This window comes from Apteryx mantelli, chromosome 2 (genome assembly GCF_036417845.1).
Source record: "Apteryx mantelli isolate bAptMan1 chromosome 2, bAptMan1.hap1, whole genome shotgun sequence".
Classification (NCBI taxonomy): domain Eukaryota; kingdom Metazoa; phylum Chordata; class Aves; order Apterygiformes; family Apterygidae; genus Apteryx; species Apteryx mantelli.
This window is the reverse complement of record NC_089979.1, coordinates 51,387,676-51,404,700: the sequence shown is the minus strand read 5'-3', so window position 1 is coordinate 51,404,700 and position 17,025 is coordinate 51,387,676. Positions and strand designations below refer to the sequence as shown.

General features: G+C 41.1%; 1 protein-coding gene across 1 annotated transcript in view; it reads right to left on the bottom strand.

The window, feature by feature from the left end:
- ANKRD29 (ankyrin repeat domain 29) overlaps positions 1-5,971 on the bottom strand; it is a 29,828-nt gene extending 23,857 nt beyond the window's left edge. The window contains exons 1-3 of the mRNA XM_067290026.1: positions 5,960-5,971; positions 3,041-3,079; positions 654-764 (exon numbers count right to left, since the gene is read on the bottom strand). Coding sequence (XP_067146127.1) covers positions 654-764; positions 3,041-3,079; positions 5,960-5,971 — 162 coding nt within the window. The remainder of the gene's footprint in view (positions 1-653; positions 765-3,040; positions 3,080-5,959) is intronic.
- Between the last annotated feature and the right edge of the window lie 11,054 nt (positions 5,972-17,025).

Sequence of the window (17,025 nt, the reverse complement as noted above, 5' to 3'; positions counted from 1 at the left end):
ACTCATGCCAAGGCAGTCAGGAAATCCCCATCAAATCTATCTGTAATGCATCTGGGCTCCTCTTTGCCTGGAAATCTATTGTGCTTTTGTATTGGCGTCAAGTACAGGAGAGGAAGGAAGAAGTTATGGGGCCAGCACCTCTTCGAACAGCACCACTGTGTGTAGCAGGCACTGCATGCCCCACGGAGCTGCACATCAAATGCAATCTTTTACATCACCTAAATGGAGACTAAAGTCCAGGGTTATTTTAAGCTAATTATGAGGAGCTCTGGTAGCTGAGAGAATCGTGGCTACCTATGATCAGTTGAGTCGACTCGTCACAGTGATCTATTACTACAATGGCATTTCCTTGCAAGGAGAAGCCTGAGATGCTAGAATGTGTGTTTTTAATGTCAACTCCACAAATAACTATGATGTGAGACACATTTTTGAGTGTTGGCAAATTCCTAACCCCTTGCCACTGATGTAAATCATCACGCTATTTCATCTTGAGTTGCAAACTTGCTTTTTGGCAAGAGAAGGTTTTAAATCATGTCTAAGTGTCATAAGACTCTCAATGTCTCATGTTAGATGCCTGCCACACCCTCTGTGCAGCGGATTATGGAAAAGTGATGTAAATCAGTGTGGTGGGCATGTGTGCACTGCATGCATACACTGTCTTTGCAGTCCACATCTACTCGCCCACTGTTCAGCAGCAGCTGGAGAAGAGCCAGATTTCCTTTTCTTGCAGCCCAAAATGCAGCATTGGCAAGCGGGGTTTCTTTCTGGTGAAAAAAAGCAGAAACAGAAAACTTTGGAAGATACTGTGGACAAGCACAAACATGCAAATTCTGCATTCAAACCAAGCATGATTCAGTTCAGGTACACTGTCCTCCTAAAACCAGACTGTGGAAGGGAAGCTAATTTAGTTTCTTTGTGTAATTAAAGAGATCAGTCTTCATGTGTTATCTCATGTTGTTTCAGGTCCTCCCTGTGTCCATAGCAGCCTATGACTCTTAGCTCGCTCTGTAATGAGAGCTGATGATGCAAGTCCAGATCCCTAGGGAAACATCACAAAAAAACAACGTGCTGCTACCCGGTACCTGTATTTTCTGTTCATGTGGTGGGGCTGAGCATGGTTATGGAGGCTGAATCATCCCGCTGACAAGCCCTGCTGCAGGACATCGTGGCTTTCAGGCTATTTCTCTACTATCTATCTCCCTCCTTGCTGCATAAAAAGTCCCACTACATGAAAAGTATTGCTCATGCATCTCCCCTACTGTTAGGTCTGCCTGCTTCCTGGAAATAACACTCTGTGTAATGGTGGTCATGTGAGATATCTCCTGGGTGATGCCAGAAGAAGAAGTCTTCAATCATGATGTCTACAGACTTTGAAGTTCATTTACTATATATGCAAGGCAGTATGTAAGGCAAAATTGGGAAACTCTTCAATCTAGATACCAGAGACCATTGTTAAACAATATAATATAATAAACTCCTTGGGCTTTTGGCATCCTAAAAGCACTGCCACATGGTGACTTTTCCTGTGTGGGAGCAAATTATCACTGCCCCAAAACAGGAGGAAGACAGCAAAAAAAGATGGAGACTCCGCTCCTGACCTCCTTATCCAATCCATGCAGAAAGCTGCCCAAATGCTATCCTGCAAGATAAGCACTGCCAAGAGCGAAGTGCTGAGCTGAAGCAAAGCTTCAGCTTTGCTTGATAAATGGCAATGATACATGTCCTGTAGCAGGGCACGCATCTGATTTTTAATAAGGCTCAATATCGCTAACAGTTCAATAAAGCAGCATTTCACTGAGTAATCTGAGACTGCAACAGTGTCAAAAGCACCGAGGGGCCTTAGTCTCCGATAAATCCTGCCTTCAAGATAACCCAAAGGGAATGCAGAGTGAATATAAGTCAGCCATTCCTCTGCAGAATATTTCATATTCACTTTGCCCATGTCCAAATGTCAATGCACAAGTGTAATGTGGTAGAGAAAAAGGATTAAATAGTTTCATGTTTTAAAATATACACATATATCAGAGTTTAAATTGCTTCCTTCATTGACACGCAAGTCATAAACCTCACAGAAACCTGTAGACACAAGCTTAGTTCTGTGTGAATCTGTTCCAGACCTGTCACACTGAGCACTTTTAATTGTTTTTTTTTTTTAATATTCTTAGTTGTTAGCAAGGAGGAAACTGGCAGTTGTTGAAGACAAGAGAAGTTTCAACCAATCTGTAAATCATGAGACATTTCCTATAAATTAATAGCAATATTTCTTGTACCAGCACATATAGAGGCAGGAGTCTGGAAAAGAGAATTACATCAGGCACAGTAGGCTAAATTTTGGTGTTCCTTTCACAGCTGACGGACTCTGCATTTCCACTGATGAATCTGTAGACAGTGCCAACTGGAATACAGCTAGCGTTTTTTACCCTCTTTGCTGGCTGCTAGTCATGGAGTACAGTTTTTCTATCTTTACCCCTACAACCCATTAAAATTTTATGTAAATGCAGACAGGTCACTTAAACACACAGCGGATCCATGTTACCCATTTTGCCCTAACCTACTATGCAGGTATTTATTTAAAGAGCTGGTATTTAGGAATATTGTCTCTATTATTATGGTGTTCAGTGGAAAATTATTGCAAAAGAATGGCCTTTAGATCTTACAGAGCAGAAAATCAGATTTCAAGGTAAATAAAGGAGCTCTGCAAAGAGGGACAATGCTCCTTATTTTTTGTCATCCCACACTGTCCCACAAAGGTATGGAAAACTTTGGGGATTGCAATATATCCATATAAGGAAAAGTTTATTTCCTCCAGCCTGGTTCCCACTATGAGGGCATAGTGCCAATGTGATTCCACTTTATTTTGCCTATAACCCCTTTGCATATCGAGTAGGCAGGAACTGGAATCACTATTCAGGAGCTCTTTACTTGCTTCCATCACTTTACACAAGCAGAGAAGAAGAGAACTGAGTTGCCAGCGCCAGATTAGTCTGAAACTAGAGGTCTGAAGTCTTTATGACCCAAAAATTCCTCCTGTAATTCCTACACCAGTAAAATTGTCCTCATACTTTGGATCAGGTCCAAGCTATGGTAGAATGCATCAAGGACATGAAATCAGGTCTTTCCCAGTGGTGTTTTTGACCCAGTTTGGAATGACTGCTCTCAGCACTTTTACTTCCCCTAATACCCCCCACATTGCTGTAAATTCCCTATATAAAAGTTGAGTATACAGCACACTCAGAACATCAACTATGTAGTGATTAGATAAAGAAAGCAAACACAAACCTGAGCTATTTTGTATGCTAAGCTGAAAGGAATGTGCAAAACTCATTTGAACAGCCAGGCCACTTACACAGGCACAGCCTGGAGAAGTGCCATGAAGCAATTTCTCTTCTGTTCTCAAAGCAAAAATGTGTACCTTGGTGCTCTTCATTTCCAGATGATATCAGCAATACCGACATCAGTAGAAGGCAAAGTAAAAGGCAGTATTTGGGGATTAATGGTCAGATGAACTGAATAATTTCTGAGCAATAAACTGGTTTTAAACCCCAAGACATGACACAAGCCTTGACTGCTGTTGTTTAGCTATGTATTCAATCCTCTCCCCTCAGATATTTCTTAGGGAGAGGTAATGTCGAATTGCAAGAGATCAGCTGGCTAAAATTTTGATGTTATTCTTATTATAAAGCTAGTGTGCTCCTAAAAAACCCTTAAAGTACACAACTGATCCTCAGCACTGACAGCCAGGGAACAGAACATAATAAAGGTCTGAAAAAGTGATTAGCTAATAGCTTTGGTGAAAATGACGTATTTCATTATGTCATTTGCTCCAGCATCAGCAACTTTCAGGATGCAGTTGTCCATACTTCATCAAGATCTCTATAGCATTATTTCAAACTCTGGCTGTGCTATTAATTTTAATTGTTATTGCACTTTTAGAAAAGCCCAGTGGTGGAAAGCTTGCATTATATTCATGCTGTACTGACATTAAGCACAAAAACCTATTCAAAAATAGTCTAGAGGAAAATATATTTTACAAATCTGACAAGACCTTCTCTGTATTGGAATACAGAAGAAATAAAATGGAATAATGTAACTGTATGTGTCATCTTAGAAATATTGGGGGGGGGGAATCATTTGAATGCTGTGATCACCAGGTCCCAGTCCCTGCCCTACCTTTGAATTGCTGTATGCAGGGAAGAGGCAGGTCACAGTAGGGTAACAGCTGAGGAGGAAGAGCGTAGTTCTTAAACAGTGATCTTGAAGGTGAAAGAGAAGAGGCAATAGCCAGAGGGAGAAAAAAGAGGGAGAAAGAGAGCACCAGCCCAGGGCCTGGTTCCTTGTACTATCAAAACACAAGAATATTCCTGTTTTGTTCTCAGGTTCCAAACCAGTCCCAGTGGAAAAGAGGATCTGAGTAAAAGGTTTTAAGAAGAAGAGCTGAAAATCTGAATCAAACATGAAGCAACAGAAAATGTGAGTGGGACTTGGGAGGAAAGACAAAGGACTTTATTGGACAGTAGCACATCCTACGTGCAGGATCTTGAGCAAAGAGAAAGGTAGTTGAAGATATGCATGGAAGTTTAAGCAGGCAAAAATGCAGAGAAACTGCTAGGAGAGGGGGTATTCATGTGAATAGACAGTGAGAAATACATAGAAATGCTCGTTCATGAGCAAGTAGGACAGTAAGAGGGGAAAACTGGGTAGACAGCAGCAAATGGAGATGGGAGGAGTGCACGGTACGTATACAGACTTTGGAGAAAAAGAAAAAATACCAAGCAGAGAGACAGACACAGAAAAGAGAGAGAAAGCAGGGGGAGGTGGCTTGGGGGGCAGCTTGCCAGAGGGAGAGGGGTCTGGCAGCAAGCTGCCCCAAACAGGAGCACTCGAGGGGATAGAAAGTGAGAAACAGGGCACAGAAAAGGAGCTGATGGGAAGAGAATAGAGAAGAAGACCTGATGGACAAGGTAAAAAGTCAAGGAGGTCAAAAAGGCAGGAAAAGGCAAAAAACCACAGGGCTGGTACCACATTACAACCTCAGCTGCTACCAAAAAGCAGGAGAAAGAGCAGGAGCAGATTGAGGCAGATGCCTGTGAGGGCAGGAGAAAAGAAGGGAAGGAGCAAGAGGGTGGGAACGAGTCACAGAGACAGAACAGAGGGACGGGGCAGACTGAAGAGGTGTGAGGCCAAGAGAGGGCCAAAAAGGGGACGAAAGCAGGGATTTCAACGCTTGGGGCACGACTGAGCAGCGCCATGCGAAATGGCACCCTGTCCCGTGCCAGAGCAGGGCTTTGCTGGCTGCTGCGCTGGGCAGTGCCACCAGCGAAACCACATGGGGAGATGCCACGGCGCTCCTGCGGGGACACGCACCAGCAGTGAAGAGAGGCAAGGATGGGGAATAATCCTGCATGTAAAGCAATGCAACGCAAGCAGCATGACAGCGGACTGGCACAAAGCTGCCGATCAATACAGCAAGAGCCGGCAGAGGACCCAAAAAGTGCATAACTGAGGAGATGTGCAGCTAGCATAAATATTATCTGTTATCCGCGGTACATTGCTGCTCGCCTCCCTCTTCGCCGACTGATCTCACTAATGCCTCCCTCAGGCTTAAAAACTCATTTTAGACAAATTTCTGAAAAAGGCTGCCCTGGCCTGGCTTTGCATGCGAGAGGCACAACGAGTAAAAGCGATCGCAAACAGAAAAGGCAACGTAGCCCGTCCGGCCGCGGCGACCCCGGATGAACGCTGCCTCCCAACTATTACACAAGCAGCGCTAGCAGGGGAGCGGAGTGGTGGCCGGGGGGCTTCGGACCGCTATTATTTCTTTAAAAAAAAATTAAAAATTTGAATATGACGGAGCATTTCAGGGGCTGCCGGCACGGAAAGCCCAAAACGAGAGGCCAAACGTGCATCCCCCCCAGCACCCCGCCGCACTCCTCCCTCCTCTCCCCGGCGCCCGGCTCACCTTGAACGACATCGTGCACCTCGCAGCGCGCCGCCCCGCCCCGCCCCGCGCAGCTCCACGCAGCTCCACGCAGCTCCGCGCTCCGCCCCGCTCCGTCCCGCGCAGTGCCACGGCGCTGCGCGGGGTGGAGCGCGGGGCGGAGCGGGGCCGCCTGCAGGCGTTCGTGCCCGCGAGTCGAACAGCATTATTCTGAAGTGGTTTATATATATATATATATGTATATATATATAGTCACGCTGGAGCGGCACCCGAAACGCACGGGAGAGGGAGCGGGTTTCCCCCCAGCCTGTGCGCGTCCAGCTGTCCCCGACGCTGTCTCGCACTGAGGATGCGGCAGCGTTAGGAAGCGAGCAAGTTCTCAAAGGCTTAATTTTAAACCTGTAAAACTGAACAGCTATAAAGCCGGTGCTGAAACACTGTCCCAAACGTGTCTTGTTTTGCCTGGCTGCGGCAGATTTCATTGAAAGTTGGCGTGATACAAAGTAGGCAAAACGGGGCATGCTCTGGTGGGAGATTCCTGAATTTCTTTGCTATTGCTGGTTTAAACCGAGCCCTTAGGGGTTTTGTTCTTTTGATGTGCACGCATAAATCCCATTCATAAGACAATTATGCGTGTGCATTGAGAGAATAAATATATTTGCAGTAAGATCCAAGTAGTTTATTCTGCAAATCTGTAAGTGGAGATTGTCTGCAGATTTTCTTCCTGAGGCAAAATTCATCTGTGCATACAGTAAAACAAACTGTAGGCAAGCAGATGAGAGCTGCTCATAGCATAAGCTCATTTTAGAGTGCATGGCCTGGTGTGACCCCAACCTTAATTACTGCAAGGATCATATAAATACAGGTGATTGTTCTGATTGTTTCTGAAGCTTAAAAATACTGGATAAACTCAATAGATTGCATAGTTAAGAGTCATTCTTGCTCTGATCCAGCTGCACAGCTATGCTTGCCCATTGATGGAGGAAAATATTAGTAATCTGTACACACTCCCTGCCTCACCCCTGGAAAATCCCTGTATTTATTTAATCTATCTTGAATAATATGCCAACCATATAACAGTTGACAGCCAAAAAAGTTCGTTCTCTGACAAAGAAAAAACAAAGAATTCTCTGGATGAGCTACAAAGAGGGAGAGTAATACAATACAGTTTTTCTTTTGGGCTGCATTTATTTTATATATTAAGGAACAAAGATTGTAAGTGCCTTTCTTAATTTGCCCACAAAATCCGAAACTGCCACCTATTTTCAGCTGCATATGCTGTGCTGTGATTCTGCTTTCAGGTGGCTGTTTTCATATTCAGATGCAGTAATGTGTGAGAAGTGTTGAGCATGTACATTAGCTATGTGCTGTTTTGGAGACCCTTTGAAAAGTTATCCCAGAGAGCATTTTGGAACTATCTTTCTTGGTGCACATCTCTATCTATTGTTACACTCAAAATCCTGTTTATGGGCAAAGAGGAAACACACCTTATATTTATACAGCCAAGAATTTATTGTTAATATAATTGAAATCTTAGCAATCTAACCCAAGAATCATTACTAGTCCAGGTGTAATTATTACAGAAAACCCTTTTGTGTAACTCATAGACAAACCTCATCTAAGCCAGAACAGTTCAGGCCTATCTATCCAGAGAGAATTAAAAAAAGTGGCCAAAATTTTGGTTAGCCAAAACATTCACTTTGCAATATTGATCCAAACATGAGTTTTTATGCAAACATATATATACATTTCTATTTGTTTTAAAAAATAGCTATCAACAGGCTATCATCCATGAAGTGTTTAGAAACGCTGATAAAGCGCAATATAAATTTGTTGTTGCTTAAGTAAACAGACATATGTATTTCAGCAGAGTAAGGTGGTTAGCGTACGTATTTTGACTTCAGTGAGCTCAGACCTGGGATGCTGCCCCATCTCGAGGACCCATAGCTGACTTTGACTATGACATTTGCTAGACTCCAGAGCTCAGTACTGCTGGTTGTATTATCCACTGCATCTGTCCCAAAGCCATATAACCCAGGACATGTTGCGTTGGCAAATGTGTTTCCGCTCTAACTTTTTGTATTTCCTGTACAGCAGTATGTCTATAGTGTTGATACATTTGTTTCCCATTTGCTGGGAGCCTGTGAGATTTATTCCCTGACTGTAACTTATTTTTTACAAAGTTTTAAGAGAGAGAAGGTGGAGATCTTAATATAATGTTATAGATTTCAGGTCTGTTTGCATTGTCTTCCTTCTCGTAACATGTACTGTCATGAATATTTAGTGATTTAAATATTCAAAAATATAAATGGGTTTGTTTACTTTTTCAGAAATAAATTACTTTATTCAGTGATTAAAAAGACAAGGTAGTTTAAAAATTTAATTGGAGTAATTTTTAGCAGTTTCAGTTACAAATTTTGAAGCCTATTTACTCAGTCAACAATAGGAATGTTTTATAAGGTTACAAATGAAAACTTATTGAATATGCTGGATAAAAAGGGAAGGCTACTGTGAAGAATAGATTGTATTTCTATTTTACTAAAGAAATGAATCCTCTTTACTACTCTAGTTCTCTCTGTGCAAATTTAAAAAGGTGAATCATCACCTTTTAGAAGATTGTTGTGTATTTCTGCTTATGACTTACCATGTAGATTTGGGCAAGCCTTTTGCACTAGTATCTTCAAAAATAGCTCCTTATTTTGGGTTCTGCATGCTCTCTCATCTTGTAACCCAATATGCAGACAGCCAGGTCAAAGGCTACTTTTGAAAACATCAGCTGAACTTTCTTGCATGTCAGTTTTCACCAGCAGCATGTTCAGCACACAAGAAGACAGCAGCTCTAAAACTTCTTTCTCTTTGCCTGACCTCTGGACCCTTTGTGGGCATATCTACATTAGTGTTTTAGTCGGGATCAGGAGTACACCTCTGAAGCAAATCTCCTGATGGTCTCTTCTTTCTGTGTTGTTGTTCATATTGGGGATTGACCATGCAGCATGCAAACTGGTTTCTTTGTGAATGAAATGAAACTGGAAGAAATTCTCCAGGAGCAGACTTGAAGGACTGCAGCTGCAAATGGGCATTCATGTCCTGGGATTGAACAACAGCTAATCTGAAGTAAAAAAAGAAGAGAAAAAAAAAAGAACTTGAAATGGGTACAGACTGGACTTCAGGTCCTCAGCACCAACTGTTTTGTTCTCCAGATCTATCCCTATTAGTCTCCACTACTTGCTAATGTAGACAGCCTGTGCTGTCCAAAGCAGATTGCTCCTGGTAGCTCAGGTATCTCCACACTACAGTGCCATCTTTGGTGTAGAAGAAAGACTTTACAGCATGTTGGCCCAACATCCACTCTGGCCCACTCTGCTGGCTGAAAAGTAGCCAAAGCCTTGTGCCACTGCTCCTCCCTCTTCTCCTGTTTGTTTTCTCATCCAGTGAGAATTTTGAAAGTCTCAATATTTGCCAGGGACTTATAGATGTCCTGCAATAACTACAAATGGGCCACAAAGTGTCTGGAAATCCTGGGCCTGCCTACTGTGCTTTACAGGTTGACTTTGTAGCTCACATGCAGTCCACATGCTAGACTTATCATATGTGTGCTCCACCAGCTCTCTCCACAAACACAGTGAACCCAACCTTTTCAGGATGCACTGTGCACAGGCAAATTCATGGTTATAAAACATGCACAATAAACTTGACACTTTCCAAGCATGCTATACCTGTGCAACATGAGCAGTACATCCTGGAGTGCCTGGCCATGCCCATCCTCTGCTTGGGAGTATGAATCATTCCAAAATTAGCACATTATATCACCTGAAAGTATTCTTCTGCCTGAGGGAATCCTCGGCTGCTTCTTGGTTGCAACTTTAATGGCCTATGGTTCCTTCCCAGGCACTTAGGGTTGAAGATCTGGGCTTCCTCCTTTAAATAAGAACAGCACTGCATATCTCATGTGAAACACTCAACCGCACATAAAAATAGCTGCATGTCTCAAATGGATTATTGGTTATGAAATTGGCTAACCTTTGCTTGCTAAATGCTAGGACATCATGAGGTGACATTAATTCAAGTGCAATATATTGCTGTTATTCTAACTTTCTTTTAAGATATTTTTGGAAAAACATTCTTAAAAATGGGAGTAGCGGAAGATCTGAGAGGAGTTTCAAAATTATTTAGATGAATTATTTAGAGGATATTTTACAGCCTGCATTCAACTGTGAGTGCAGACAGTCTTAAATCACAAAAGTGCCAGTACACATCCATCAACATGTCATTGTAAAAATGCACAGGCACACACACATACTAGGTGCCTCACAGCCGTAATATTGAGGTGGCATGTAGTCACCTAATCTATTTATGAATGAAAAAGATGCTGTTCGTTTCAAGCCAAAAATGGTATTCTTGCTAGCACTCCATGGACAAAGATTTCAGTAACATACAGAGTAGATTACTGCATAGAAAAAACGTCAGAAGACTTGATGTTTGGGATACCGGAATCAGAAACCATACAGTGCAACTCCTAGGATTAATTCACAGGACTGCATCAAGTTAATTCCTGCTGTAACTCCTTTCGAGTACATTAGCACCCTCTTCTATGAGACTGATTTGAGGTGTTGGGAAGCCCTTATGCAGTGATTCTTCAAGGAATCTTACCTGGTTTGGTCGATGTTTTTGTTGCACAAAGAACAAAGAACCTAATGTAATTTGGATGGAAAATGGAATACTGCAAAGTACAGAGAAAATTAATCTAACATATTGAGTGACTGCTAAGTTTACAATTACCAGGGGCACCATAATCTTCAAATTGTATATTGCACTTTTTATGTAAAGACTTTAAAGGTTTGGGTTTTTTTTTAAGTCATATTGTTATCCCTGTTATTCAAGAGGGAACTACGGAAATTAAAGCAATTTTTTTTCCAAAATCACACAGGAAGCTTATAGGAGGCTCAGGATTAGATTCCACATTTGACTGAAACACAAACAGCTGAAATAGATCATCTGCAAATATTTCACATAGCATTTTGGAAGTTTACTGCTCATTCAGTCCCAAAGCCAACCCTAGTCACACAGGGCTCTCTACACGCTCTCTCCTCTAAGCATCCCTCAGGCTTCTTAGCTAGAGTCTCTTTTGGGGCCAGAGGAACAAATACTAAGCTATGTACCATAAATAAAGCTGTGTACTGCAAAAAAATCACACATTCACATTACAGCTCTTCCATGGACTTCCATCCTTAATTCTACCTACATCAGTTGGCAGTGCCAGGTTCCTTACGCACCTAGGCTAGGACATACGTTTCATTCCCAGTATCTCACAGACAGAACTGGGAACAGAAAGCAAGTCTGTGTATAACAGATCACAGTTCCTACCCCTTAAATAGCACTGCCTTTTGGAAGAAAAATGTGCTTTGTCTACATTGCTTCAAGGAATCCAACAGAGGTCTGCCCTGTTTAATAATCCAAGGGCCAGCTGGTTGTAGGTGTGTAACACAGACCTCCGCCCGACACAGCGATGGACTCTGACCGGTTTGCATAAGATCCTTCTGAAGGCAGTTTCCCATGATGTCTTTCTCCATGACTGCTCTGCCTTCATCGCTGTCCTCAACCAGCTTCCATTTAAGGGTCAATAAGAGATTTTAGTAACCCTGAAGATAAGTCTGTAAAATGCTGTCAAAAAGAGGTTCTTCTCAATGGCTGGCCCATGCAATGAATAGCAGTGCTGCCAGTTACTCCTTTATCACAGGCAGTGGGGCTCTGTGCTGAAGTTGTCAATGTTTGGACTAGGTTCAAACTCTGATGAGTGCTTGCGCAGAGAACTGTACTTGGGGCAATGGAAGAGCTGAATGGTCAGCCCGGCATTTCAGAATTACAGCAAAGCAGTATATTTTTAATAATGTACCTTTACGCATTGGTTTCATTTGAAAAGAAGCAAGAGAATAATTTAAGATGTGTCTGGCCTAGCATTTACATTAATCTGTCCATTGCTAAACTGTAGCCTAACCTGCCGGAGGGACTATTTCTTGTTTCTGCAATATGTTTATAAAAATACAGACCCATTCTACTAAACCTATTATGCAAATAATGTGTTTTGAGTTACTCTTTAGTTTGGGAGGTACTCTTAGAAAAGAATAATGACAGTAACAGAAATAGTAAAGATGATTTTAGAAACAAATCCTGAAAACTTTTCAGGTAAACTTTATCAAATATTTATGTATATCCCATAAACCTTTTAAAAAAAGAGCATAGAATTTACAAAACTAGACTTTAAAAGGGAAAAGTTGATCTTAAAATAGAAGTAGTTTTCCTTACATGTTCACATTTTAGGGAGATATTACCCTGAGTCTTTCTTTTCACTCCATGATCCTTTTGCTGAGGCATGTTATGATAGATCATTTTGTACCAAGTTTGCTGGTATAAGCTGGTGAAAGTATATCTAGCTGTTAGGAACCGTGCGAGTATCATTAACTTATTTCATGTGGACCATCTAACTGATGTCTGGGTTAGTGACCCAGGAATCAAAGGGAAGTTAGCATTGCACTTGAATAAATAGTACATAATCATTTCCACAAATCTTCATTTGAGTGTTTGAATGAATTTGCTGTAGCTTTTGTGTTTCCTCTTTTCCATTTGTTCCCAGCAAATTAATGCTTTTAGCCACAGAGATTGTCTAGGAACTTTATGAAGGACTACAACTGCCATCTAAGACTATAACTTCCAGTCCCCAAGTATAAGCACCAGTATACCATCTTCTTCACTTTTGTGCAAATGCATTTCACCCTTTGTATAGCTGAACTTAAGCACTTATATGTTAGCGTCTATACAGATTGTGCATCATGATTTAAAATTTTTTATCCTTCCCCTCCCAAGTTTTGGAATTTTGCCCTCCTGAAGTTTTAGTGCTTTAGTACACTGTGTCCAGATGGTGACTGCATGTTTGCTTCAGCTAACATTTCCTTTTCCTCTTCTTGCTTATCCTCTGTATATGTTGATTTTATGACTCAGTCTGAAGTTAACTGTTTACCTATTTCCATCTGCTCAGCCAAAGAGAGAAAGGCCAATGATCCTGCATTCAGGTGCTTTGTCTTTGCAGGCTTTCTAATTCCATGTGTAGCACTTAACTAGTGACTGATGCTGGTGCTGATAATGAAAATGCAATCTGGAGAACATAAACCTGATGGGCAGTGGAGCTCTTGAAATATAAATTCATGTGGAAATGAACTCATCACGGCCATTCTTCCTGAGTATTGTTTCTGTACTGTTGTATATAATTCTATTGTGGGAGGTAACATGGGTCTGAGAACATATATACCGCATGAGTCTGAGAGCAATACATGACATATCCCATGTGCTGCACAACATCTTACCTAGGGTTAGCTGTTTTTTCTCCGCAGTATATAATTGGCTCCTATTCTTCTAAGTGGAAGCTGTTCGTACGTTTACTAACAAAGACAGAATAAACTTAAATTAAGAAATTGGGCCAAATTCCAGTCACTATCCTAAGCCTATGTAGGTTTGGTTATTTCTTGTCTGTCCCAAAAGCCTTGTCCAACAACAACACAAGCCATCACAGTGTATAACTTTCAGGGCCCAGACACTCTGAAACGGCTTATCCCGTTCAGTACAAGTGACATGGTAGACTGGTTTTATCCTCACTTGGAAAGAGTGGGAGTCCTCAAAGGGAGTGACTAGGGACCATGGGCTGAGGGCAAGGGTGTGGCAGGGCATAAATAAATTTGACAGTAGTCTGTGTACATGCTAGAGGTAGACTACATGTGTACGAGTATGGCATATCTCATATCAGCCTTTCTCTCCAGATAACATACAAACACTAAGATGATGAAGATAATCAGGAGGAATTTTTCCGCTCCCAATAGTTTCCCATATGATATCCCTTGATACACATAGCACTGGAGTCCTACTCTGCCATGTGATATCAAAACTTATGTTGCTAGGGACAAAACTTAATATTTGAGTTCCTGGCTACAGCAAAGCGGTTCAATGTCTCTGTCTTATGCTGTACTTGGAGAAAAATTAGTCCACTAAGTGAAAGGAAAGATCTTAGCTAAAGAACCAAAGGGCCATAACTGTCTGAAGAAACGCCCAAACTAGAAAATAATATCACAGCAGAGCTAAGAAGCTAGTACTATCATATCTCTTATGAAAGGGTCCTATAACAATTAACAGGGATGAAAACAATTGTTATTTACAAAAAATTAGAGATTTATAATAGTTATAACTCTTCCATAGACTTTTTAAGCCATTCAGATTTTTCGTGGTGTATTATAGCTGTGTTACGGAAATCTGTAATTGTGCTTAAAAATATAGCAAAGGTATTTTCCATTAAATTCTCTACATTTTCACATGGGATTTGTTCTAAATTCACTGTCTTTCCTGTGTCCCCCAAATTAAATCTTAACGCTCTTGACCTGCACCAGTTTGAATTCTTGGTAACATTTGCACCTGATCCTCAGCTGGAATAAATTGATACAACACTGGAAACATCAACGGACCCCCCTCAGTTTGTACTGCTGAAGATCTAGCTCCTTCCCACATTTAAACATAAGGTTCTATTTAAAACTGAAAAACTTGATAAGACAATGGTCACCCTTGAGCAAAGGCTGAAGTGAACCCAAGGCAGCATCCAAGTTTGTGAGAGCAACACTGCTTAAAAATATAAAAAGCTTGCTGGAAGCAGATCCTAGAAGAAGCACTGCCTTATGAAAAGAAATCAGATCATAGAAAATTCTTGCAGAGAAGAAAGCATCAAACTATGAATTTCATAAGCCAATCCAATCTCACCAATATTTTGGAAATCTATTAAGAAAAGCAGTTCACAAAGAAGTGGTTACTGTTGAGAGCTGCTCAACATACTTTGGCAAGTGGTCTGTGAATAGGTGTTTTCCCTGATTATACTGGCAAAAGCAGCAATAATAACACTGATGGCAGCAGATAAAAAAACAGAGGGTGAAAAATACAAGAGTAAACATTTTATTTTTCCCCAGATGCTTGACAGGTCAGTAGGTACTACCTGAGTAAAGGGAATGCATGTTTCTGCACAAAAATGCAGGCATTACGTGACCAAGACTTGTCTTCTTCTTTCTGAACTATAAGTCTGTGAACAACTCTATAGAAAAGTACAGAAAGCCAAGAGTAAAAAGGAAATCCATTAAGAAGAAAAACAATAAAGTATATGGATTTTTATTATTGCCCATTAGTAAATTTCTTTAAGTAAAAAAAAAAAAAGATACATTAGGCTCTGTAATCAGCACAATGGAGAATGGTCAAGTGTAACTTGCTAATCTTAAATTAGCTGTATCTTCAGCTGCATGGCCCAGACCGTGATTCTCTTGACTCATCTTGAGAACTGCATAGCAAAGAAGTGGTCTTATTTCTAGGGTTGACCTAGCCCCTGATACATTTTGTTACTAAATATACAAAGATCCAGACTGGGAGGGATTGGCACAACTTTCACAGACTGGCTACTGACTAGGACTCATATTTTTGGCTTGAGATTGCAATCTTCCCTCTCCTAAATGGGGAATGTGTTTAAAGGTACCAGACTTTCACCATCCCTGCACTTTTTGCTTAGTACTTCTCTTCTATAAAGGGTGAGAATTGCCCAAGCTAAGCCTTGCATCAGCCACATACACATTTTTTGTCTTTTGTCCACAGTCTCGTTGAGCCATGAGATGTTGCTAGGAAGATGTTTGTAGCTAGAATGGACTTGGAAAAGACAGAAACATAGTTCCTAGAGAGTTGTGCACCCTGCCAAGGCATGCGTTTGGACATCAGGAGCGCAGCAGTACTGAGAAGCAGTTCAATGAGCCAGTCCCCACTTAAACCAAGGATCACAGTTTAGCCTATTCCTATTCAAAACTGTAACAACTGGCCCGATGCAGAGGGTTAAGGAGAAGTCTTTTCCACTACCAGATTTTCCTATTATGTTACGCAGCAAAGATTCAGGTGAGATATTTAGAATACTCAAGCACTGCTTTAGAAGATGACATTTTATAAGTCAGCCACAATACATATGTTCCCTGAGAAAGACAATGAGAAACCAATCAATCAAATTAGATGGTAGTATTTTAAGCCTGTACAGAAGTTCAGTGGTTCGGTGTTGCACTCTGATGAGAATGTGGCTGTGGACATTGCAGGTTACCTTGAGAGCCCTGTTGGAAACGGGGAATTCATAGTAGCTCTCTATGATGGGAATATGTCAAGTAAACTCAAGAGCACAGTGTGCAAGAAAAACTTAGTCCAGATGTGGTGTACATGAGATTGCTGGCTGACAGAAGAGAAGATGTACCTGATATAAGACTGTAGATAGATAGATGCTGGGTAAAATGGTAGCTATTAAACTACAGTGCAGCAAGCTATGGAATAGCAGCCTGCCATCGTGAAAAAGCTGAAAGAACATCAACTGATATAAATGAATCATGTGAGTTAATAGGGCAGAGAGTACACTGGATGGAGAATATAAAATCTAGCATGCACAGGAGATTCAGAAAAAGATGGTCTGTGAAGAAGGATGGCATCATCTTACTGTATACATCCAGGATGGAACATCTGGAAAAAAAAAAAAAAAACAAGAAAAAAGAAGTCAGACAACAGGACAAGATAAAAGTGCAGTTCTGGATAATTCAAAGTTCTGGATTACACTAAGAACCTGAGGCATCTAAACAGTTTCTGCTGACTGAATTTGCATCTTTGGACTTGGGTTTTAGCTTCTATGTGTCCCCATATTCCAACTATATAGGGGATAATTTGTCTTTTTCAAAGCAATATGGTAGGGTCCTCAAATACTGTCATACAAGAAATTTCCACAAGATAAAAAAGATACTATCATTAGAAAAGCAGAGACCAAAATGAGCTTAACAGAATGCATCTTCCCTGTTGAAAAGCAGTGAACACATAGGGCTTGCCAGCACATAAACGTGTATTGTACTATTTCACTATTAAACCAGACTGTGTGCAGATAATCTTATTTTAGCTTAGGTGCACTCCAATCTGCTTTTAGTAAACCTGGTGAAAGTCTATTTATAGACAGGAGCTGAGTAATAACCATGCATAAGTATTTATGACCAGAGGTGATA